At 31.3% G+C, this 26,244-nt stretch overlaps 1 protein-coding gene and 1 non-coding gene across 2 annotated transcripts in view; both read left to right on the plus strand.

The window, feature by feature from the left end:
• LOC118181744 (small G protein signaling modulator 1-like) overlaps window positions 1-26,244 on the plus strand; it is a 226,869-nt gene that overhangs the window by 181,381 nt on the left and 19,244 nt on the right. Inside the window, exons 16-22 of the mRNA XM_085813251.1 lie at window positions 2,030-2,240; window positions 2,889-3,022; window positions 6,101-6,236; window positions 8,208-8,512; window positions 18,186-18,310; window positions 18,463-18,545; window positions 24,798-24,907. Coding sequence (XP_085669377.1) covers window positions 2,030-2,240; window positions 2,889-3,022; window positions 6,101-6,236; window positions 8,208-8,512; window positions 18,186-18,310; window positions 18,463-18,545; window positions 24,798-24,907 — 1,104 coding nt within the window. The remainder of the gene's footprint in view (window positions 1-2,029; window positions 2,241-2,888; window positions 3,023-6,100; window positions 6,237-8,207; window positions 8,513-18,185; window positions 18,311-18,462; window positions 18,546-24,797; window positions 24,908-26,244) is intronic.
• Window positions 6,548-6,620, plus strand: TRNAT-AGU (transfer RNA threonine (anticodon AGU)). The gene has a single exon. It is a non-coding gene; the product is annotated as a tRNA-Thr (tRNA).

Genomic DNA, 26,244 nt, shown 5'->3' on the forward strand with positions numbered 1-26,244 from the left:
TATTTAAACCTATGGCCAATAAATTAAACACATATGTTGATATAAGCTGAAAAAAATTTTTTTAATTCTTTGTTGCATGCTTTGTTGTATTATTTGATGCATTATCACTTACAAAACTATGAATTTCACATTTAAATTTGTTCTCACTTTCAAGTTCGTGAATAAGCTTTCATGATATCAAGAGCAAGAATAAGTGATTTATTGTATTTTAATTTCATCAATTGTAATCATCCCATCCTGTGTTTGGTGCATTTTAATCATCTTTGGTTTTACACCAATAACCGTCACTCACTCACTCAAGAATAACTGAATTTTCATTTTTGTTTGGGGTTAATGATGTGACAATAGCGTTTACAAAATATATATTTCATTTACATAGACACATGCATAAATTATTGGTTGATTTTGGATATTAAACTAACCATCTAGCACGCTATATATATATTGATTATTTGATCAACTAAAATATTATTGCCTTTCTCTATTTTTTCTTAGATATATCATTTTATAATTATCATTTTTTAGATGGGTTGGGCTTTTATCCAAGATGTAGCATTTATCCATTAATTTTATGTATTGAAGTTTTATCTGCACTATGAAATGAAGCATTTGTAGCTTAAAAATGTACTTATTTGATGATTTAGTTTAGAGTTTAATTTAAATGGTGTTTTTATAACATATTTACTTAGATCATGCACCATATGTTTTGTATTAGATCGCTCATAACCACATTTATATACTTGACACTAGATAGGCATGGAAGTGATTCATTTCCTTGCATTGCTCTGACATGGCTTGTTTAAAATAGTTTATGCTGTTTTGCTTCTTACAAAGCTTTTATATTTTGTATTCAATACATTAAAATTAGTAAAATTTCTTTAAAAATAATACAGATTATTTTAATTTTTGATTTTAACACATTTCATATCTAAAAAAAAAAAAAAAAAAAAAAAAACCACGGAGAGCCTGCGATGTTAAAAAAAAAAATCCACTGATTGAAGTCATTGGCTGACTTTTCATGAAGTTTCTGCTTTTCCTGTTGTTTCTGTAAAAATTTTGAACAGTAAAATATTTATTATGTCTTAATGAGTTAGAAACAAAATTGTCTACTTCTGTTTTGCATCCAGAATATTGACACAATTTGAGAGTAAAGTTACTGATGGATAATTTGTCCATGTCATGCAGCAGCATAATTCAAGATAGTTAAGCATAAACTCAGAGAATATTTAAGAATAAAATATACAGCTTTTGTCATTAGTGATTCCACTTGGGTAATTTTGCATTGCTATGAAATTTAGAGACAACACCTTGTGAATATTTATTAAACATCTTTAAATTTTGTCCATAAATAATAATTTTTTTAACTCGTTAAAATATAAAGAATCTTTTACTAATTGAAGTTTTTTCTCTGCATTGTCTATGTAAGAAGTTTCTGATTATCTACATTCCTGGTTTTTAATATTCTGTTGAGCTGCAATATGTTTGATCTATTTCCAATAGTACTTGCAACAATAGCCATGTTTTAGTGCACAGAGATTTATATATTTATAGCTGTTATTTCATTCAACATTATCTACCTATAAAAATATCTGTAAAAATTCAAGTAATCTGTCTGTAAAAACGTATTTCCTCCCTTTCATTAAATTTCTTCTTTTTTAATTTTTTAAAAATTATTTATGAACTGAACTGTATCTAGAAGCTCTAAAGTTAGCCAGACAAGCATTTTTCACCAATTCACAAAGTTGCCAATGAGCAAAGAACTTTCTGTGAAGGTGGTTTCTGTGTGTGGATAATCAAGAAATACTGAAATTAAATTTTATTTTAACAAAGCCTTTTCACAAACAAATAAAATCCTTTGTTGTGAAACAGAAAGTAACTTTTTTCCCTTTTAAATAGCAATGACCTGTTAAATCATTTGGTAAAAATATATGTCTTAATAGGTGAAAATCAGTGAAACATTTGCTATTATATATGTGCATTGTATGATATAAAATTTTCCTCAAATTAAAGATGTAATGATGTTTTGTAGGTGTGGCCATATTTGTTAGGCCATTATGAGTTTGGAAGCTCTCAAGATGAGCGAGAAAAACACAATACAGATATACAAACCAGCTACGAAACAACTATGTCAGAATGGTTGGCAGTTGAAGCTATAGTTAGACAAAGGGACAAAGAAATAATGGCTGCAAATTTAGCCAAATTATCATCCGAGAGTACCAACAGTGAAATACCATTAGTTGGTAAATTTCTGTTTTCTATCAAAAACTGTTTCAATTTTACAATTTATTTTCATTTGATACATAACTGTTTTAAGGTTGAATGTATATTAAATTATTTATTAATTATTTACAGTATTCATTTCCTAAAACTGAATAATAGGAGTTGCACGTTGTGCTTGAGAGGTATTATTACATATAATTAAGGTTATAGAAAGTAACAAATTAATATATAGTGCTTTCTTTGGGTTGTGTTGAGATACTTCATCTTAAGAATACAGGTAGGTCTACTCACTGAATTTAAAATAGGCTATTCAATAAATAGTTTATTACTACAGTAATTCAATTATAACATAGTAAATATGTGATTTTTAGTAGCATGCAGTGATGTCATAATTTCTTCTTAATTGAATCAATTTGGGCATTCGGTAATATAGCATTTCTTTTTGTTAAAGGAAATACATTTTATTGTGATGGCATTCATATAGTAATTGTTACTTTTACTGTTATATTCTGAGCAAAAATTATTCCTTTGAAATGTGTTTTCCTCCAATATATTTTAAAGATGCAAATTTATAAGCAATGGAAATTTTGAAGATCTCGGTAGTTCTGAGATGTTTTCTTATGTTCTAAGCAAAAATTATTTCTTTGTGATGTGTTTTCTTCCAATAGGTCCCAAAGATGCAAATTTAAGCAATGAAGTTTTTGAAGATCTCAGTAGTGGAGAATATTATGATCATCCTGATGAAGAAGATATTCCTGAAGTTCCAGAAGAAGAAGATACTGCAACTGATAAGAAAGATGAGGTTTGCTGAATTTGTGATAACTTTTTTGTATGTGTGTGTAAATTATTTCTTGGTTATTGATTAATGATTGATTTGATGTTGATATTGGTTTACCTAAAAATGTTTTATAGGCTGAAGTTATAGTTATATTGCTCCTCATGTGCTTTATCAACTAATCATGAATTCTCTTGAAATGTGCATTTTCTAATGTTTTATAGGCTGCAGTTTACTATTCTCCTCATGTGTTTTATCAACTAATCATGAATTCTCTTGAAATGTGCATTTTCTAACTGAAAAAAATGGATTCATTATATACAACTTTTGATAAACTTGTTAAAATTGTGCTATATAGAAAATTATTCTGCTTCTTTTGATTACTAGGACTTTATTCAAACAGACTTCAATGAGACTTTTAATCAAAATTTTTAGAAATAAATTTTGATAGCATTTATAACTACATGAAATTAATATGCTTTCACTGTAGAAAAGATATATGTGTATGTAGAAAAAGTTTAATAATAAAAAATAAAAAAATAAATAAAGCCTTTTCAAAAATTGATTGAAAAGGGTATATAGTGTGTGCTCTAGTTTCAATCTTGAAAACATCATCTATATGTGTGTAATACTTTTATAAAAATATATATATATATATAAAATTGTAAAGTGCTGATATCTGAAAACATTTTAAAGAAGGCAACAATTTCAAGTAATGATGTGGAGTATACAGTAATTACAAGTATTTGGTCCATAAGTAGTACAGTCAAAAGTCGTTAATTCGGACATCCATAATCCGGAATGATCTATAATCCAGACCTCAAAGCTACGAACTTTCTACGGCTGCAAATATGCGTGTGAGCATGCGCGTAATACGTTTACGCTTGCGCGTTTAATGTATAATGGATGGTATAAGCTAAGCTAAAATTATCTAATTTAGTTAATGTTGCAGATTTCGTTGTTCCTTATTCTTCGAATTGGATCCGGCTTATTATTTTTTGCAGACTGTTAGAGCAATTTTATAAAAGTGAGCTTGAACTTTCGATTATGTCAAATAGAATTTCCGATATATGTTTACTAATATGTAAAGGATCTACAAAGCGAAAGTATGTTTAGAAGTCCATTAAACAGAAAGTGGAATTGCTGCAAAAAATGGATAAAGGCATATCCTTCTTTTCTCAAAACATTCCGAAATCTGTTTATCAATTTCACGCTGCTCTGCAGCCCGAGGGGGGGGGGAAAGCCAAAACGCTGCGGCTCGCTATGAATTGGAAGTTAATCTGTCAGCACTATCCTTATCTTCAGGGCAGATGTTTTTATTTTATTTGACTTATAATTCCTTACCAAATGTAGCCCCCCCAGGGGTCGATGTAGAGAACTCTGCGAAGCTACTGGCTAGGATCTGTACCTAGGCAGTCTCGGCCACGGGGGTATATAATTTATGAACTTGGCGGTTCCCGATGGTCCATGGGGTAGGTTTATACTTGCTCTTCATGGGCCAGGAGGTGTAAGTCCCTTCCACCAGGGTATTGGTAGCCAAATAGCAAACTGGGCCATTGAGCGTCTGGTCCCTGCTGTCCTTGGTATTCCATGTAAAAGCCTAAGGAGAGGGGCATCCCATGTAGGACTAGCAGGTAGTCCAAATTAACGGCCGGTCATCGACCCTAAGTTTCCATCTCCCACCCAACCATGGTCTCAGTCCGGCCGGGACGGTGGTCTTGACCGGCCCGTGTTTAGCGGTGGGCTTTTAATCGTTGAGCGATTAATAGGGGTACCATAAAATTGTTGGTGTCTCGGGGGTGTGGAACCCTGGGCCCAGCAGGAGTGTTTCAAGTCATCGGTGGGTGACGCTTTCGGGATTTTTCCCGTTCCCAGAATGTGATTAAGTTCACGAGCTGCGGTAAAAATCTTAGTTAGTTAGTTACCAAATGTAATATTTCATCTCGATGTACTCCATCTTTGATATGATTTAAATCAAATTCATCGTCATTATAAATACCACGAATACACATCAAATAGTTTTCTGGTTGCAATTTTCTAATTTCGACTATGCGTAAGTATGCTTTATGCATGCACGCATTCAAAGAAATGTTTAATAAAATAAACAAATAAATATTAAGCTTTTTTTTTTTTTATTTGTAAATTTTGATACCCTTTAGATCATAAATGCTCTTTATTTCACATATTACGGTTTCATATTTTTAATTTTATAATTTCTGCATGCCATCTTACCAGATTTAAATTGATGATCTATAATCCGGAAAAATCGATAATCCAGAATAGCTGAGATATGTGCAAGATACAAGAAATATGGAACTCAAAATTATTAACTTTAATTTGGTTACATCTTTTTTTTTTTTTTTTTTTTTTTTTGAATCCAAAATTTATCATGTCTGAAAGCTAATTCATATTCTCCTCTATTGTGAATGGCTCTCATCCATTCACAGAGCTCAAAATAAAGAAATCAAGTGTTTAAATATCGCTGTTACTGTTGTGCAATCGCTTTTTTTTCCTTCCAACTTAGCCTTGATGCTTAGACGCATGCTTGACATTCTGCTTGCCTGAGAATGTAAGCTTTCATATTTGTTCAGGTGCATATCACACCCATGATGATATTTGAACCTGTTTAATTACAAAATAAAACTCTGTTGGATGTCACCTTTGCTAAAGTTTTTCTTCTTTATTATGCCTCCCTAAGGATTTATGCTATCTTCTAAACTTCAAGTCATCTACAAATTGTATTTCATATATATATATATATACATATATACCTATATATAAATATTTTTTTTATTTTTAATGTCTAATTAAATGTGTAAAGAGTTATGAATGTTTCTAAGATGATAACTGAATGATCCAAATGAATGTTTCTGTGGAGGTGATTTCCTTTCAGAAGTCCATTAAAGTTTATTGATATTATTTAATAATGTTCTCAGAAATATTGGCCATTTTCATTAGTGATTGTTTGCGGGAAATGATTACTATGGTAGGTTTCATTGTACTATCATCAGTAATTTTATTTCATTATTTTTGAATATCATAATTTGTGGTTTTATGAATTATTGATAGCTGACCTTCTGTATTTTAACTCATCTTCTTCTGCAGGTAAAAGTAGCAGATGATTCTTCCATAATTGAGAATACTGAGAGTAATGTTGACCAAAAGGGAGATGAAGAAGATTCTGAAAATATAAGTCAAAAGAATGGAGAAAAGCAAAGGGCAAGGTTACGTCATATGCAAGGTTAGTTTATGGTATTCTTTTAAAGTTGTAAAGTATTTCTCCCGCCTTCTTAACGTGCCTTCGTGATGTAGTGGTCAGCACACTGAGCTGGTATTGCAGAGGTCCATGGTTTGATTCCTGATGAAGGCATTGCTAACTTTTCATCTCTCTGGCTTTTCCAATTAACCTAATGTCTCTACAATGATGCCTGAACTACAGGGGTTGTGGATGATAACTCTCCACACCCAGGATTTGGCAATTGGGTCCCTTAAAATCCCAGTTGCCCTTTAAAAAGAGGAGTATGTAAGGTATTTCTCCCACCTTTCTAGTGTGCCTTCATGGTGTAGTGGTCAGCACACTGAGCCAGTATTTCAGAGGTCCGTGGTTCGATTCCCGGTGAAGGCACTGCTAATTTTTCATCTCTCCAGCTTTTCCAATTAACCTAATGTCTCTGCAAAGTTATGTATCAGAAAAAAGTGTTATTTTATAATCTTGTTAATACAAAAAAAATATTAGTAAAGATGAAATGTGTATGGAGACTTTTTACCATATCTATGTATGAAATGTATATGTATCTATATATGAATATATATGTATTTATATATGAATATATATGTATGTATATATGAAAACATATCTCTGTAATACTTAAAGCCTTCAAAATGTGATTAGAAGACATGTATGACTTTGTTGTAATTCTAAAAATGTTAAAAATTAACATTGTTGACTTTTTATTTTTGAAGTCTGAGGTAAACCCAGAAATCATTCTTTTTTGTCATTACTTCCTTTGATTTGCTAGTATTTTATGTGGTTATATGTACAGAAGTATATCATCAAATCACTTTTCCATAAATAAATATGCCATTAGTATGTAGCAGAGTGACTGCATTGACATGCATGCATGCATGTGCCTGAATTTAAGAGCAGGATTCTGTAAATTATATTTAAATTATTTCACTCATAACATATTACCTACCTTCCATTAAACTACCCATTCTTAGTTGTGCGGGGATAAAATATCCTGAACAGAGTGGTGCTTTATGCAAAATAGGTTTGCTTAACACTCTTGAACCAAAATTCTTTTAAAGAAGGTGATGGTTGTTGGAAGAGGGGTATAATATCCTTGGTTTTCATAATCTAAGATGCTTTCTGCTAAAAGTGATCTAAAGTTCAAGCAGATAGCCCTCACATCCTTTGCTTAAATTAAATATTGTCTTTTAAACTGACAATGTTATTGCTTCTCCCCCTTTTTTTTAAAGTGCCTTTGTTTGGGATATCATTTTCTGTATTCATAATTTAAATTTCAGTAAATTTGATGATTAGGCATTGTATGTTATGCAGTAGCAACATCCTTTAAGTTAATTTATGATTAATTCTACTTTCTTTTTATTCCGTTTTGACCACTGCCATGCAGTAGATGAACACTGGTAGTTTTTCATGATTCGACATTTGCTGAAAGACTTATTCATGGGGTTTTCACTATGTATTTTAAGAAATATAAATGAATAAAAGGCAATTTTCTTTATAAAGACTTAACATAATAACACTGTTTGTTATAGATAGCTCTTCTATGTTTTGTTGTTGTAATAATTTTAATATTTTTATTTAGTTTTTCAACGATTTCATGTTTACTTTTATTTCTTTTATTAATGAGCTCCCAAAAGATATGACAGATTATTGAAAATTGTCTTTTATGTAGTAAGCTGAAATTTTAGTCTTGGATATAAGCAAGGATAATGTAAAAATAATTTGTACTCTATCTATGTAGAATGGGAACTTTTGAAATCTGATAATCTGAAATTTTCTCATGGTATTAGTGGTAAAAAATGGTATGCTAAAAATATTCTGCTATAATTTGGAAAGCATGCTTCAAAAATTTAACTACTCGTATTTCAGTAGGTGAGTGAAAAGTAAAATTTGGCTCAATAATAAAAATTATAAAGATGTTATGAAACATGAAATTATCATTTAAGCTATTTTATATTTAAATAGCCATTGAAAGCCAAAGCATCATCATCACAAATCCTTCTGTTGATGTTGGAAATCCTGTTTCTCCTTCACAAGTGCATACTGCTTTGGAAAATCCAGATGGAAATGTAAACAGCAATCCTTGTGAGACTCTCCTAGAAGAAAAAATGGAGGAAAGTGCAGTTCCTAAAGAAACTGGGGGAAGCTCGCAATTGCAAGAAGTTGAAGGAAGCTCACAACAGCAAGAAACAGAAGGAAATTCACAATTACAGACAGATCCACATTCATGCTGCATATCACCAGCATCATCAAGTGGTGGAGTTTACTCAGTAATTTTTTATTACTTCTAACTATTACTAATTTTGAGTTTTTATATTATTTTTAATTAATAAAGATATACCAATATGTTATAACATATACAAATTACATTTATATGTGAGATCTGAACTGAAAGTAATGAAAAATCAACCTAACTTTTTTTTTTAATTTTTTATTGATAGATGTTGTTTGGACTCCTTATATTATTAGTGTGATTTTTCCTCTGTGTAAGCATATAAAGTAATTTTTTACATTGCAAGTAAATAGTGCATACAAAATACAAAGTGTAATACTGAAAAATCCTGGTAGAAGAAAAATGCAATCTTACATCTACAGAAGGCTAAAAGGTTGACAAGGGCTATGTGCACAGTTGGATAAAGCAATTTAAAGTAGAAAATACAAATTACATAGTCAGAGGCTATCAACTACAAACAAGGACATTAATTCTTCAACGGGTAATTGAACTGATTTGGGCAGGTAATCCTATTTCAGCCTTTTTTTTGGGGGGGAAGGGAAGTGGGCTGTGGTTACCAATACAAAATATGGTAGAAAACGTAGATTATTTTAAATATGTACCTCAACAGCTGACCAATGATATTAAGAAGGGGAAAAAATGGCCATTCACTTTGATCTCTTTAAAGTTTGAAATAAATAAAGATACAGCTTTTTGCAGTTTTTGTTACCAAGAACAAAACATAAATATACCTTTCTGATCAAGAGATGAATGATTAGTTCCATGGCTATCATTACCCTCCTCTGCAAATCTATTAAACATAGAAATTACTGTTTTTTGACAAAGGCATCACTCTTCTTGATTTTTTTCATATATGGTCTTTACTGCGACAAGAAAATGTTATATTCATATTCTTCACAAACTTCAAGAAGCCATTATAAAAAAGGAGACCAAATAGAAACCTGAATTTTATTTCTATTTAACATGATAATGTGGACTTTCAGTCTTCTCTGGCAATAACTCATTGGATTAGCAAGTTGGGCTGAACAAAGATCTTCCATTTATTGTTATAGATTTGTTCCTTTGTTTATTCTTCCTTTGGACATCTGTTTCTTTGATCCAGTGTAAAACAATCTACTGGGGAAATGATTTCCTAACATAACCAAAATGAAAATGTTGATAAGAAAGTTGGTAATCAATACATATCTTAATTTTTCTAAAGAAAAATCAAGGGTTTAAGATTAAATAATATTTAATAAATTGTTTCTGTGTAATCCTTTTATACAGCATGTTTCAGCACAGCTGTTACATACTTCCAGGAGAGACGATGGAAAATCACATAGCAATGCATGGTTTGAAATGCTTTTCTAATGGAATAGTGACAGCACAAAACACAAGGAAGGAAGGACATGAACAGGGTGAGAAAACATGTTTATTATGCTTAGCATAGCAGAAACCAAGAAACAGGAACAAAAACAGGAAATGGTTGTCATCAAAGAAAGTGTTCAAAATTATGACCCTGTACCATGAGCCCGTACCAGGCCTCACATCTCCGGTGCATGGAAGATCTGATGTTCTCGATAATACCAAGTGTGTTCTCAACTTTTCCAGCAGCTGCCACAATGCGTGCAGCAAGTTCCTCAACACTGTTAACTGGGATTTCTTACACCAGTATTTTGACATACACTCAGAGAAAGTAGTCAATGCAAGTATGGTGTGGCGATCTTGCTGCTCAAGGGTGGTGCATCGGATCACTCCTGCCAATCCTATGTGGAGGATACGTTGCATTCAGGTGGAGACACACATCAAGCTGAGGGGGGAGGGACATTATGCTAAAACCATATGGCATGTTTTCCCTCACTGTTTGTGTCCTTTCAGTCATGTGTTTTGTGTTGTTACTGCTATGCCAGTAAAGCATTTCTGGCATTGCATTGCTATGTGGTTTTCTATTGTCTATGTCTCCTGAAAATTTGCAACTGTGCTGAGACATCCTGTGTACAGATGATCACCTTTTTTTTAAAATTTTATCTACATTTGGAGGTAAAGAGATTCATATGACTTAGGCCATGGTCTGGTTTTCAAAATACTGTTATAAAAGCCCTGCTTCTAATCCCTAGTGATGAGCCATTTCATCATTTGTTTTAACAGAGAATTGCAAGCTGAAATGAAAAAGCATATTTTGCTCTGTTAAGTTATGTGGTATCTTCATATCTTAGAGAATTATATATCCTTGCTTCTTTAAATGATCATGTGCAGTGCTTTTTGAAAGTCATTTAATCTGTGTGCTAGCTGTTGAAGAGTAAAATGGAAATTTCTTTGGTGACTTTTTTTAACAGGTCTTCATTTAAAGATGAAGGCAGTCAAGCTTTATCCTTGAAGCTGAAATTTTTATGTTTAAACTTCTCAAAACTATCTTCTAACTTTGCCATCAGTAACATGACTTTGTTCATATACTGCTTAAATTTTACATATTGTTTGACTAGCATTTCTTTTTTTTTTTTTTTTTTTTATTTCTTTTTTTTCATGATATGATGAGTCATGCACCTTTAATGTTGCACTGAAATAAAGTAATATCAAAATATACAGAAGAATATGACATAAGGCAAGCAGGGAAAGCATTTTTCTTTTATTAGCTAGAAACAAGATTACTCCATAACAACAATAACAAAAATTAAAGGAAAAAAGTACTCTGATTTATAAAAAAAAAAAAAAAAAAAAAAAAAAAAAAAAAAAAAAAATGAACTTTTCAGGTGACCCAATAAGTTTTCAGAATTCTTTCAGCATTTGTTTTTAAATTCCATATAATCACACCTATCATCATATGGCAACATTTTGGGAAAATAACAGAAAAGGTGTCACAAAGTAAGTTTTAATTTAAAACTAAATAATTATCTGTGCAGAATTCAGCTACAGTTTTATATCGCAAATAATAAAAGCATGAGGCACCCTTGATAAATTTATGAATTTCTTTGGTGACTTTTTTTAACAGGTCTTCATTTAAAGATGAAGGCAGTCAAGCTTTATCCTTGAAGCTGAAATTTTTATGTTTAAACTTCTCAAAAAATATTTTTTGGCTTATATTTTTTGCAGTGTGAGTCTCTTAATAGATTTCATTATTAAGGCACCCATGCTGTTATTATTGATATAAAACTGTAGATGAATTTTGTAAAGAGAATTATATAATATCGTACACCCATTAAATTACACGATAAGTTATTTTTCGTAGAGTAAAATGGAAATTTCTTTGGTGACTTTTTTTAACAGGTCTTCATTTAAAGATGAAGGCAGTCAAGCTTTATCCTTGAGGCTGAAATTTTTATGTTTAAACTTCTCAAAACTATCTCCTAACTTTGCCATCAGTAACATGACTTTGTTCATATACTGCTTAAATTTTACATATTGTTTGACTAGCATTTCTTTTCTTTTTGATTTCTTTTTTTCATGATATGATGAATCATGCACCTTTAATGTTGCACTGAAATAAAGTAATATCAAAATATACAGAAGAATATGACATAAGACAAGCAGGGAAAGCATTTTTCTTTTATTAGCTAGAAACAAGATTACTCCATAACAACAGTAACAAAAATTAAAGGAAAAAAGTACTCTGATTTAAAAAAAAAAATATGAACTTTTCAGGGGACTCAATAAGTTTTCAGAATTCTTTCAGCATTTGTTTTTAAATTCCATATAATCACACCTATCATCATATGGCAACATTTTGGGAAAATAACAGAAAAGGTGTCACAAAGTAAGTTTTAATTTAAAACTAAATAATTATCTGTGCAGAATTCAGCTACAGTTTTATATCGCAAATAATAAAAGCATGAGGCACCCTTGATAAATTTATGAACATAATGGCTTATATTTTTTGCAGTGTGAGTCTCTTAATAGATTTCATTATTAAGGCACCCATGCTGTTATTATTGATATAAAACTGTAGATGAATTTTGTAAAGAGAATTATATAATATCGTATACCCATTAAATTACACGATAAGTTATTTTTCGCCTTTTGGATCATTAATTATTTTATGAGTTAAATAAAAGCTTATTTTATAAAACTTATTTTTTTCCATTTTTATCTTTTTAATCTGAATGACACATTATTAATAAAATTAATTATTATTAATTATTAACACATTATTAATAAATTTATCAAGGGTGCCTCATGCTTTCATTATTTGCGATATAAAACTGTAGCTGAATTTGAAAACTCATTCTTCAACAATGAATAATCATGCTTTTTTTTCCATTAATTTTGCTAAATCAAATTGTAAAAAAAAAAATTCAGCAATTTTGCCAAAAAATCAGGAATTACATTAAAATTTCATGCATAAAAATAATTTTTTTTTTACACTATTGGATCGTACCATCAATAAAATTCTGAGACTGTTGGTCTGTTCCTTAAATGGAAATACATATGAAAACAAACCAAAAATAAAGCAGTTAGCACTGAATTTTCAAAAATGTAAATAACATTTTGGAAAAATCACTTTAGCACATGTTAATGCCATCTAATATAAGTATGTGTGCAAGATTTGAGCTCGGTAGTTTATCAGGGAATAGTTTAAAAATGGATGGCAAAATTTTGATGAGTTACACAGATGTTGGATGAGTTGCACAGAAACTTATTAAAAAGTAGCTATTAATTTTAAAAAATTCTAGAAAGTTGTCTTTTTTGTTTGTTTTGTTTAGTCTCATGCTTGACCACATTAGCAACACTATGTAGTGTATTTGCCATGGATTTCTGAACATAGCTGAGCTACAACTGTCTTGGTATGTTCTTTTAAGTCGATTGTATTTAATTTCAGCAGCTACAGTGTTAGCACAGTGGCTAAACATTTGGAGGCACACCTGCAGGATTGGAAACAACATTTATCACAGCAGTAAACATTTGTCATTATTGTTTTGAAAGAATGTGAAGAGTTTGTTTTATAACCTTTGAATATTTCAAATAACATTTTTGGATGTTAGAATTTTAAAGTACCATAAAAAACATAATATTATTTCCTACAATAAAATTAAGAGAATCAACTTTAAAATGAAATACTGAGAAAAATGTATACAAATGGAAGAAGTTAAAAAAGGCATGGTAGATTTCATTGCAAATGATTTTAAATGCTAATCAATGTAAAGAAGTAAGAAAAATTGTGTGACATAATGAAGCCATAACCAGCTGAAAAATCATTTTTTTAATTAAAATAACACGCTGAATAACGATTATTGGAAGGGTTAGAATAGCAAGAATTAATGTAATATTCATAAATTTGCAGGGCTAGTTTTGGAGGTTTAAATATAGAACTTTTGAAACTAGTCCTGGAAATTTATAAATATTATGCTGATTCTTGTTGCTTTAACTCTTGCAATAATCTGAAGAACTGATATTTTGCCTTCTGTCTCATATTGTAGCATATTTTTTTAGAAACATATATAAAATCGCCTAAATGGTATCTTTTTATCATTCTTGTTTTAAATGAGGCAGAGAATTTGTTTTTTAATCTGGGAAAATTTTTAAACCATGTTAACCATTTTAGATGTTGAAGTTTTAAAATTGTAAATGTTCATTAGTAAAAAATATAAATAAATAAACAAAATAAAGCAATTTTTGAGGATTTATTAAAAAAAGTAGAAATTAATTTTAAAGTACATGTCAATTTATTTTCGAAGATTTTTCCTGCTCCATCCAGTGGTACAGACAGATCATGTGATGGTGCATTTCTGAAATTTTTAGTTTGATTGTTAAACAGAGATATGTTCTGAGAATTGTTTCAAATTATTAAAAATATAAATTATATTTTAAATTGTTTATTATGTTCTTAAAAACCAAAATCTAATTTTGAAAAATCGACTTTACCACATTGTATTCTCATCCACAATCAGTCAAATACAAGATTTTAACTAAACAGCATATAAGAAGTAGTTTAAAATTCAGTGTGAAACTTTTCACTACAGCAACAATATAAGTGAACTAAATAAAAGCTAATAAAAATAGCTGTATTTTGCTTTAATTTGATTGAGGTTGTTATTCACAAAATTGATGAATATCTTGGGCAGAATTTCTTTATATGGTACTCAAAGCATAAATATTAGGAACCTGTAATGTGCAATGAATTTCATATTCTTTAAATAGTTTTCAAAAATGTAATTTAGTAGAGTTGTATTGATAATTTTGTGTCATTGGTCAGGGAGCTATGCATGTCATTTCATCACTTTACATTATTTATATGAGGTTTCAGTTGCATATTTTCTGAGTATTGTGGAATATTTAGTGGTATTTTGAAAGGGAAATACTGTGTATTCTTTAAGCAGTAATAATTTGCCCTTGAACGTTCATTCCATAAAAATTTATCCCAGATTTTATATTTCTTTGACTTGCACATGCTTTTACTATTATAAGGATATCTGAGTAAATAATCACTATGTTTCAACGTCTTTGTAAGCAACTGTGATCTTAATTAATTGGCAACGATTATGATCTGCCATAAAATTTATATTGTCTGAGAATTCACTTCAAGGAAAAAATATCCTAGAGAAAAGAACATACTAGCTGCAAAGGAGTTTTTGTGGTTTTTCTGTGTATAACATAAATACAAACCAGTTTCCCATAGAATCCCTTCCTCTAGTGTACTTTGCTGTAATCCTAGAGCTTTCTTTAGGATTACAATCCAAATAATCCTAGAGCTTTCTTTAGGATTACAATCCAAATAATCCTAGAGTTTTCTTTAGGATTACAATCCAAATAATCCTAGAGCTTTCTTTAGGATTATTTGGATTATTTCTCTAGCATTATTTAAACTTTGCTGAACTCTAATAATAGGAAGTTCAGCAAAACTTTTAATAAATCTGATGTTTAGAAGAATTAATATAACTTGCAGTCAGCTAATTATTCTTATCTGAAAATACATAATGTGTGGTATAAATACGTGCTCTATGGTAGAGATACAAAATTAACATAGACTAAAATGTTCTCAAAAATCACTTTTTAAAAGAATGAAGGAAATATCTAGATACTGGTCTAGGTCCATACTGAGTGCTTTTGGTCCATTTTCAAATTTTGCTTGCATATGCTATCCCAAAAGAAAAGAAAGAAAAATTCAAGTATATTTAACATTTAATTTGAGGAATGCATAACATAAATATATTTCTACAAATCAAAATATTAAAAAAATCAATTGAATTTTTTTAGATATAAAACTGAAAATGTGTGATCGTAGTAAAAAATGTTTGTCCCTTTCAACTTTCATGTTATTCAACCTAGGCTAAAAATAGAGATGGAACCATCTCTCTTTTTAACCTAGAAGTATAACACCTCTAAGCACATATTCTATTAATGATGTCTGAGGAATATATCTTCTCTGTTGGTTTGAACATGTGAATTTTTTCTTTAATTGGAAGAAAGAGTATGGAACATACTTTTTTGCCACCAAGTATACAAAAATGGAAGGAGACAATCATGCTTCAAATGACAGTGTATCCTGCATTCCCTTATGATATTAATTATACTTGAGCAAAAAATTCATTTTTCAACATACAATGATGAAATTGTTGAAAAGGGCCTTTTTACGATGAGTACTATGAAAGCCAATTCACGTGGTAGAATGACTGACAAGCCAAGCATAGTTTGGCTTCTGTTACTCAGAAGTTTGGAATTGATAAAAGTGTTGTTTCATGAGCTTGGAAAGCCTTCCAAATGCTAAAGAAAGCTGCTCTAAGAAAGGTTGCTGTTGGTCGGCCGAGGAAAACAGTGATAATGTTGCCATATTTTTCCTTAACATATCGCAAAAGTGCGCTGTCTTCCACAAAATGGCATACATTGCCTTTAGCATCACAGAAATTGAAATTCAATTTTTTCAGGTACACCGGGAAGTGCCCATGTCCAGCGATTGTTTGATTGTAATCAATATCTGTATCATTCTCATATTTTTAGAAACCTGAGAACTTAAAAGTTAACTTATTTTTCCCCCAAAAATGTTCCATTGCTGTTTTCAGCAGTCAAAATATAATCCTTGATTTTCCCTATAACAATTCTTTTTTTATGCCTGAATATCGAACTTATCCCCTGCATTACTCATAGCAGCTTCTTTATCCAGCATGTCAGCCCCCTGTTGCCTGTAACACCAACATGCGCTTTCACCCAGTTCATTTTCACGTCATGTATTTTTTCAACCTTTACAAAAAGCTGTTTTATATATGAGATCAAAATATTATTATTATCAGCATGTGCTAGTGCTTGTAAACTAGAAAGGGATATATATATATATATATATTCTTACAGTCAAGTTTTTATCAATTCATTATATGATAGCAGACAGCTTGGCCTGAAAGAAAAAAAAAAATTATAAGATTCAAGTCTAATTTTGTGTAGTCTGTTTCTATATCATACAAATGAATTACATGTGTTGCACCACCTCCATTATTGAAACTCAAACCATCTGGAAGTATATCCAGTTGTCCTATGCAGACATTTGGTCTCTGATACACACCACTGCTTTTCTTAATGTAGTATGTACAAGGTAAATATTAAATGGAAATGCATTAATGATGAACAGATAGCTAGAGCTCCACATTTTCCACAGAGGTTCACTTACCAGAGATCATTGCAGAAATGAAATTACCCCCCCCCCCCACACACACACACAAACATCTTTTCTAGGCTGCCATTGGTACCAACTTTGTTTTTATCGGTGACGATGCATGGCCAAACAGGACTCATATTGTTGAAAAGCTCCTGGAAGGTGAAAATAGCCACTGAACAGGTCTACCAGCTAGCTTCCTTGATTTCAGTCCCACTGAACATGCATGGGATACTTTAGGGAGATGCCTGGCAACATGATCTTACCTTTGGGGAAGAACACCAGGGAATTGAAACACATGCTTCTTGAAGAATGGGAACTCTTACCCCAAGAATTGTTAGATAATCTGGAGTTGAGTATCAACAGGCATTGCAACGCAACCATTGTAATTAGGAGAGGTCATAGCCTATTAATTCTTATTCGGTTTACTTTTCTCTCTTTTCTATGCCAGACAGTATTTTGTGCCAATCAGCCTGTCAAGAAAGCCTTTATCTATTCGTTCCATATTATAGTATACATCCTATTAATTTTTTTGCTACTAAATCCTCATCCGTTAAGTACTAGATTGTGCCTCTCTAGTATTAATTTAATGTCTCCCAGCTGATTTTTCGTGGAATTACAGTGAAAATCAGATAAGCTTTATGTACTAGTATACTATAAATAGAAAGGATTGTGATACTCAGCTGTAACTGAAAAAAGAGTTCATATATACTTTTTTAATTTCTAGAAATAGCATAAATGTTTCCCTCAGAGCATAAATATTATTATAACTATGTTCTAATCTTAAGTTTTAATCTTTTGCATAATTTTACTGGTTTTAGGATTACATAATTGCTACTCAGAATTTGGAAAAAGTTTATCTGATAACTTGTCTTTTGAGCTGTTATAATTTTTCAAACTAGGTTGATAAAATTCTATAATCTATCTTGTGCTTTCTTTCATTTGGGGAAAAATATTTTTTCCCCTTCCTTTCTTGTATATATAAATTTATATTATATGCTTTAAGGAATTTTAAGGAAAAATCCGTTTATAGTATTTGCATTAATTTTATGTTTAAAAAGAAGTGTTTGCATTTTTATAGTTTTATGAGTAATGTATATTGGGTTAATATCATATAACTCTATGTACATGTATATATTTTGTCTTCTTTTTGAAGAATGAGCTACTGGACTTATTTTCTTTAAATCTGCATCGAATTGACAAAGATGTTCAGCGTTGTGATCGAAACTACTGGTACTTTACTGGAAATAATTTGGAGAAACTCAGAAATGTTATGTGCACGTATGTATTTACGTAATGTATTTATTAATTATGTAATGTATTGTTGCACATATGTATTTATGTAAGGCTGTAACTTAATATGTTTATGCATTTTTTTATATTACACTTCTTAAATAAAAAATAAATCATTTTTTCTTTTACTGTATTTTTAGGTATGTTTGGGAACATTTAGAAATTGGCTATGTTCAAGGAATGTGTGACCTGGTTGCCCCACTGCTTGTTATTTATGATGATGGTATGAGATATTTACTTACTATCTGAATTTGTTATGCTTTTTCATCCATATGTTATGTATGTTATGTTTTTTTTTTACTTTATTGAAATTATATTATATTTTAAACTAATTAGGTAGGTAAATTATAAAAAGAGATTAGATCATGAAAAAGAAATTTGTAAAAAGTTTATTATTATTATTATTGCTCAAAATGTATGGAGTTTATTTTCTGCATGTTTCTTTTATTAATATATGCTTAACTTATTGCTTTGTATGTGATTTGTAATTAAGGCCACTAAATAATGTTATGTGTTTTGTGAGAAAGGCCGCCGAATAATGTTAATTTGATAATCAGATTTATTTCATAGATTAACATAGTGTTTAGAATTGTTTTGGATGTTGTCTACCACTTTAATTGTCAAACATTTTCTCATATGTACATTAACATTGTCAGTTACAGTTGTTTGCTTTTAAATTGAATCATGCCTTAAAAAAATTTTACAGCTCATTAGTTGGTCAAGTTCAAGCACTTTGATAAAACTACAGAATAATTCAAAATAATTTTATTAAAGTAAAAAATAGCAACAGCTTTTGCATTTCATCAGTTGAATTGATTGTTAAAATGGGAGTAAAGAAAAATGGTTGCTTACCAATGGCCAAGGTGATAAAACCACCGATTAATGATAATTTGCCCTTTCTTCAGATCCTAATGAACAGGCTGACATATGGGCATTTCCATATTTTTTCCCATAAGTAATATGAATATAAGTTATTTTCCATTAAAAAATATTCCATGAAAACTTAGGAAAATAGTTCTTAAACTTTTCTTTATGCATATTTTACTGAAAACATTTATTGTGCTAATACTTGCAGCTCAGTGTTACCATTTATGATAACCATGTCTGCAATAACCAAAATGCAGAGTCTTCAAGGAAGAAGGAAAAATAAGATCCATGCCTTGAGGGAATGCCATTAGTATTAGTATTTGTAGCTAATATTTGTCAGTAAAGGCATCTGCATCATATTTTGGACTTAAAAAAAGCTGAGAGAATTCATCAGATATGAAAGAAAAGTGTAATTACTTGGTGAAATCCACAATTTTGGTATCTACCAGATAACGAAGAAAGTTGTGCAGTTTTTGTCACTCATCAAAAATGGCCCACAAAAGTCCTAAATACCCATTTTATTCTTCCAAATAATCACCATTGGCTTCAATTACATTTTCCCAATGAGACACAAGTTTATAAATGCCCTTTTGAAAAAAAAAAATCCTGTTCTATGGAGTCCAAAAATTGTGCTATAGCCTTTGTGACATTGTCATATTTTCGGATCTGCTCTCCTTGTAGGTCCATGCCCAAGGTGGTTATCCATTTAGGTTGGGGTTCATTATGAGAAATTGTTTCAGTTCTTGTGTATGATTTACGATTGGTGAAAAAAATACCCACTTGTTTGCTGAGCATAGAGACCCTTGTCATTGAAAAGGAGGGTCCTGTCCTGGTAGTTCAGGGGCAAATACTGTTTTCAGCGCGCTCCTTGACCTCTGCTTCGGCTAAATGGGAGGCACTTTGTTTCCACATGGTGTCAATTGACTAGTCTCTCTATGTTTTTGTTGCCATTTTGAGGATAAGATTTCAGGAGCTTCTGCTTTTGGGATTTCAGTCTGCGTTAGTTCTGGTTAGCCGTGGTGCAGGAACCTGCATCCTCTTTTTCGATTGCATGATAGATGGAGCCGCCAAGTCCAAATCTTTTTTCTTATTCAGTATGGTTTCTCAAAATAAAACAAATGTAGAAAATAAAAATGTTTTGCAATAAAAAAAGAAGAAAGAAAGAAAGAAAATCAAGGCAAATGAGACATGTGGAAAGACAATAGCATATTGCTCTGAACAGGATCCAGGAGTGGTCAAATAATAAGGGATTTATATTTGCAAAAGAGAAGACCATTTGTGTGCATTTTTGTTAAAAATGGAATCTTGATCCTGAGCCCGAGCTTCACCTTCAAGGCTCGTTAATTCCAATTGTCCCTGAAGGTAAGTTTTTAGGAGTGATGTTTGACCTTAAGCTTACATTTCTTCCCCATGATTTGCATTTAAGGAAAAAATGCTTAAAATAGTAAACCTGCTGAAAGTGTTGGTGAACACCTTATGGGGTGCAGAATGTTGCTCTTTACTTCATATTTACAGAGCACTTTTACACTCCGGATTAAACTACGGGGCAAGTATATATGGATGTGTAGTCTTTTGTTTTAGTGAAACTTGATCCTGTCCATCATCAGGTTCTGAGAATTTGTTCTACAGCCTTCTGGACTTCTCCGAACCATAGCCTACATGTTGATTGTTATGAACTCTTGTTTCAGTTATGGCATGAGCAATTGTTTCTTTGTTGATATTTCATTATTCTGTCACAATCTGATCATCCTCAGCAGATCTGTGGGCTTGATGACTGTTATAATTTTATTTTTTGCATGACCCCTTAACGTGCTTTCTTTCTTGGAAGGACTGAATCATTGATAGAAAAATATTGCTTCTCTGGGTTTGAAATTTCAAGCAGTGAAGGATCTAAATATCCCACCTTGGGATAATTCGAAAATTGAGTTTCTGGGTGTGTTTCAACATTTTGTTAAGAGAAACACTACTTGCATTCATCTCTAAGTAATTCCAGAAAGAAAGTTTTATAATTTACACTGCCTCATTAAGTGCTCTAAAATGTTTAGATAGTTTTTCTGATGCTCGAAATTCTCTATTAGTTTCTAAGAATACGTAAAAAATTAAAGGGTCTTGGGTATAAGATTTTTTCCTGCTGGGTCCTTGGATGCCTAGGCATAAAAGGTAACAAACTGGCAGACACAATAGCAAAGTTTGCAATTATTTCCCCAAATTCACGTGTTCCTTATAGTGATATTAAAATGATCATCAAGCAGAGAATCATAAGTAAATGGCAGTTATTCTGGGAAGATCAGTTTCTGAATAAATTTAGAAGTGTCTAACCTAAAGTACACTATTGCGAGACCACTAGAAATTGGAGGGAGTAAGTCTTGCTAGTGCATCTTAAGGACTGGTCACTCACGAGTCACACACAATTACCTTTTGAGGACAGAGAGTGAACCTATATGTTCAACTTGTAATAGTTTTCTATTTGTGTTTATTTTTAATTGAATATCCACATTTTAACAGACTTTTTCTGAAGTATTTTAATGACTGTGACTTACCTGTTGACCATGTAGGAAAGAGGCCTGTACAAATTCATTTCACTACCTGAAAGGGATGGGTCTGTATCATTTAAGCTGATTTTGTCTTGATGTTGCAGCTTGGTATTTTAATGTAGCTCATGTTTTATGATTTTACTTGTGTTTTTACATCTGATATCATTATCTGAATCGTATTTTTCATCCCAGCTTTAGATGATTTTATAAGTGGGCTGTTGTTTTAAACTTGTCGTTATCTAATATGTGTGCTTGTCACTTATTTGTATGTGGAAGTATGGAACTTGTATTCGGCACTTATAATCTTTAAGGTTTTGTGTGAGAAATCCAATACCAATGGCAAAACAACAGATCAGACTTGGATTACTTGGATGCATATTTCAAATACAAATCAAAAATTAAGAATTCATAACATCAGTCATGGCTAAAACAAGTCAGTTTTAATTCTGTCAACTTCATCAAATGTTCACCTCAGAGCTATAACAGTTAATCATATCTGGGAATGGGCTGAACAAACCTTATTCTATTCACCGAGGAGCTAAAATCACTCAGAATACTATAAGCAAGAAATTATGAAACCCTCTTTGAATTATGATTTCTTCTTCAGAATGTACCCAAATATGAAAGAAGTTTTTACATCCCACTGATAAACTTTTCATGGAAGGTTCAGTTCATAAAGCCTTACCATTGGATACCAAACAGTCCTGATGCAGCATCATATTTTCATTTCTTATGTGTATATCTGAAAAAGAAATTAAATAAGAAAGTTCCTATTGTATATAAAGTCTTAAAGATACTGTAGGAGAATAAATGAAGAAAATTTCCAATTCTGTGTTTATTACTTTAAATTCATGGATGACTGAAATAGTCTAATCTCCATTTTAAAAGCAGTCATATTATAAGAAGCATCAAAAATGATTACCTGAATTTTTTTATAACTGTGTATTATGTAAGACAAAAGTCATTCGTTAAATTTCACTTCATCACTTCATTTGTTGTGAAAATAGTTAAGCTATTAACTGCTTCTTATAAATAATTTTAAATCATATTTTATAATTAATTGTACTTAAATACTATTTGTAACCTCTTTTTTAAGCATTCTGTTAATACACTGGTTATCATTAATTAAGGTAAAATCACAAAAATGATGATTACTCAAAAAGTTATATGCAGAATTAAATAAAACTGAGTCACAGTATACAACAGATATAAAGGTGTAAAATAGCATGAAAAGAAATTACCAGGCAATTGTGTTATAGAAATTAGCATATGCATAAAATGAACAAATTGAATGTATCAGTTTGAGATAGGAAAATTACCTTCAATATTGTGTATGATCTCTAGCACACGTTGCAGTGCATACAGTGATGTGTGATGCTGTCAATTATGCAGTGTATCTGTTTTGCAGAAGTATGAGCCATTGGAAGCATGGCAAGCAAAGCAATTGGAAGCATGGCAAGGGTCTGAAGAGGAGAATTGAGAACAGCTATACGTCTTCCTAGAGCATCCTAAACATCTCGATAGGATTTAGTAGGTTATTAGATCCACAATGCAAGCCTTGTATGGTCTACTGTTGTTGTCCTGTAACAAAATATCATCACCCATTGCCTCAATATAAGGGTGCACATAAGCAATCATCATCTCTGTAGGCCCGAGCATTCACATTTCTATATGGAAAGGCATGGAGGACTGTGCGACCACCTATAGAGATACCATCCCAAACACAGATACTGCCTCCTCCATATGCATCTCTTTTATGAATGTTTGATGGAATATAACAGATTCTAGGTTCTCTCTGAATTATATAATATCTACTGTCGCTTTGGAGGCTAAACTTGAACTCGTTCTTAAAGAAAACAGCCCTTCTTTGATCAGCTGTCCAGTGGATATGTTGACATTCCCACCTTCCTTTCTATGATGTGACGGAATGGCACATTAGTGACTGGTTGCATTTCATACAGACTTCCTTTGTGAAGCCTTCTATGCATGGTTGACAGTGACACCAACCTTCCTGTGGCTGTAGCAAGGTTGGATCTGACTTGAGGTTATATTCCTGCATGCGCATAACAACAAATATCAGTTATTAATTCTTATTATAGCGGTTGTCTAGCCTTGGTTGAAACTCCTGTATGCTGAATCTGGGGTTAGAAACTATTGCCAAAGTCTATGAACCACAGAAGGGCCCACATTTAGTCATCTGGCCACTTCTGTGACTTTATCCTGCCTATAGTCTCCTAATAGCTCTCTGATGTAGTTGTATGGGCAAATGATGCTTGGAGGTTATTGTTACGAATTGACTATCTCAAATTTTTTATCTTAGTACCACAGCAAAATTTGCAGGCTTACTCTCAAACGTGCAATTTTATGGTCCTCGCAGATGATGTATTCCAATTGCAATGCCACAAATTTGCAGACTGCAGTTTTCTTCAGCAACTCTTATTTGGCAGCATTTTCAAATTTTACATAGAGAGGCTTATTTTTTAATGTGTTATCACTATTTTTGTGATTTTTATTTCATTTTTGGAGACCGGTATATATGCAAATCCAAGTATGTTAATGTATGTATACTAATCAGATGGTTCATCAGTTTTTACCCAGTGGCTGAATGAATAAGACAACTGGTTATCTACCTCTGGTTTCAGTTCCAGCAAAATTTGCATAGTAGTTCATGATTTTTCTCATATGAATGTCAATAAAAGACACTTTCCTTTCGAAAATTTTTCAATTAATGTATTCTTTCCCAGGTTGAGTGGATAGCTGTAGCAAGTTATCTGCCTGTGCTAGAAATAATCCATTTTCTGCCTCATATATCTTTAGGACTCCTAAAAAAAGGAAAAACCAAGCCATTTATGTAGCGAAATGCATCAAACATTTTCTGTTCGAAGTTAATATCAAAGATCTGTTAAATTCTGCTAATTATTGATGATAATTTGTAAACTATTTTAAACTATTATGTTCGCTTAATGTATGTTAATTCTCTTTTAATATCTGCATTGTTTACATAAATATAAATGTATGTGTATGTATGTAATCCCAGTCATTGACACAAGCACATTTTCTTATATTATTTTCAGAGGTTTTGTCTTACAGTTGTTTTTGCGAATTGATGAAAAGAATGGTAGCTAATTTTCCTCATGGTGGAGCTATGGATGCCCATTTTGCAAATATGAGATCTCTTATTCAGGTGAGATTAAAATAATTTAATTTCTTTTGTTTTAAATAAGTAATATTATATCTATAATCCTATTTGAAAAATTCTGAGGTTTTACAAACCAAAGTATGTTTTCTTCTATTTATTTTGTTACTGCTGATAAGACATGACCTTGGTTATAGCAGATGTTTAAATGCTTATATTGATGCTTTATGTATAGTGAGACTCATATATTATGAATTACTTGAAGGAATTGTATATTACAAATTATTGCCACCAAATCAGACAATAAATTTAGAAAAATACTCTTTCTAAATGGCAGTTTTAAAAGCAAAAATGGAAACTGATTAATCATCAGGGTGTTGTCTTTCATCGTGATAATTCTCGACCTTATATTTTGAAGAATATCAGACAGACTTGCTAAGTATGGTTGGGATATTTTGTGACACCCCATATATTCACCAGATCATTCCCTGTTAGATTTCTATCTCTTCATGTCACTTCAGAATTCTCCAAATGCCTGGAATTCATTTATTTATTTGAAGACAGTCAAACAGCACCTCAATAACTTCTGTACGAATAAACTGAGTGACTGTTTTAAAAAAGGAATTTTCCAACTGCCAGAGGTATGGCAAAATAATCATAGAACAAAATGGTGCTTATGTAACTAAGTGAAATTATTCTTGTTTCCATACTGTTTCATTGTTGTATCATAAAAAGCTCAGAACTTTCTGAATAACTTAATAAAATATAATTATAGATTGTATATTATGGCTTAGAAATTGTGATTTAAAATATATTTATAATTAATTACATGTAAGGTGTCTAAAATTGTGTAATGAACTATTCTTCTCAAAAGATAAAGCTTCAAAAAATATATGTAAATGAGATAAAAATTTCTTATAAGAGATTTTTCATGATCTTCTCTTTGAACTGCCATATTGTTGTTTCTTTTGTTATGGTAATTTACTGACTTGTGTATTATACAATGTGGCATAGTTCAGATCATCAATTAATATAAATTGTATTTGATGAAGTTCATTATAATATTTTAGAAAAATAGAAATGAAGTCATGACCTACATACTGAAAAATAAGATGCATTTTCTGTTTACTGTGAAAGCTGGTAGACATGCTGCCAAACTTTTGCCAATCATCCCAGCAGAATTTTGAAGGAACAGAGGGTTCTTTATTTAAATAGATAATCACAGATCAATCTTAATTCATTTACGTAATCAAGACATGCAAATTGCAGATCCAGCATAGGAAGATTTAAATAAATATGAGTCCAAGCTTTAAAACTATCTGAGAAACAAATTCATTAAAACTTACACAAGTCATTCCTGCCACCAAAAATTTCTAATAACATCT

Source organism: Stegodyphus dumicola, chromosome 3 (assembly GCF_044657685.1).
Source record: "Stegodyphus dumicola isolate Sdum_Otavi_A_Nest chromosome 3, ASM4465768v1".
Taxonomy (NCBI): Eukaryota; Metazoa; Arthropoda; class Arachnida; order Araneae; family Eresidae; genus Stegodyphus; species Stegodyphus dumicola.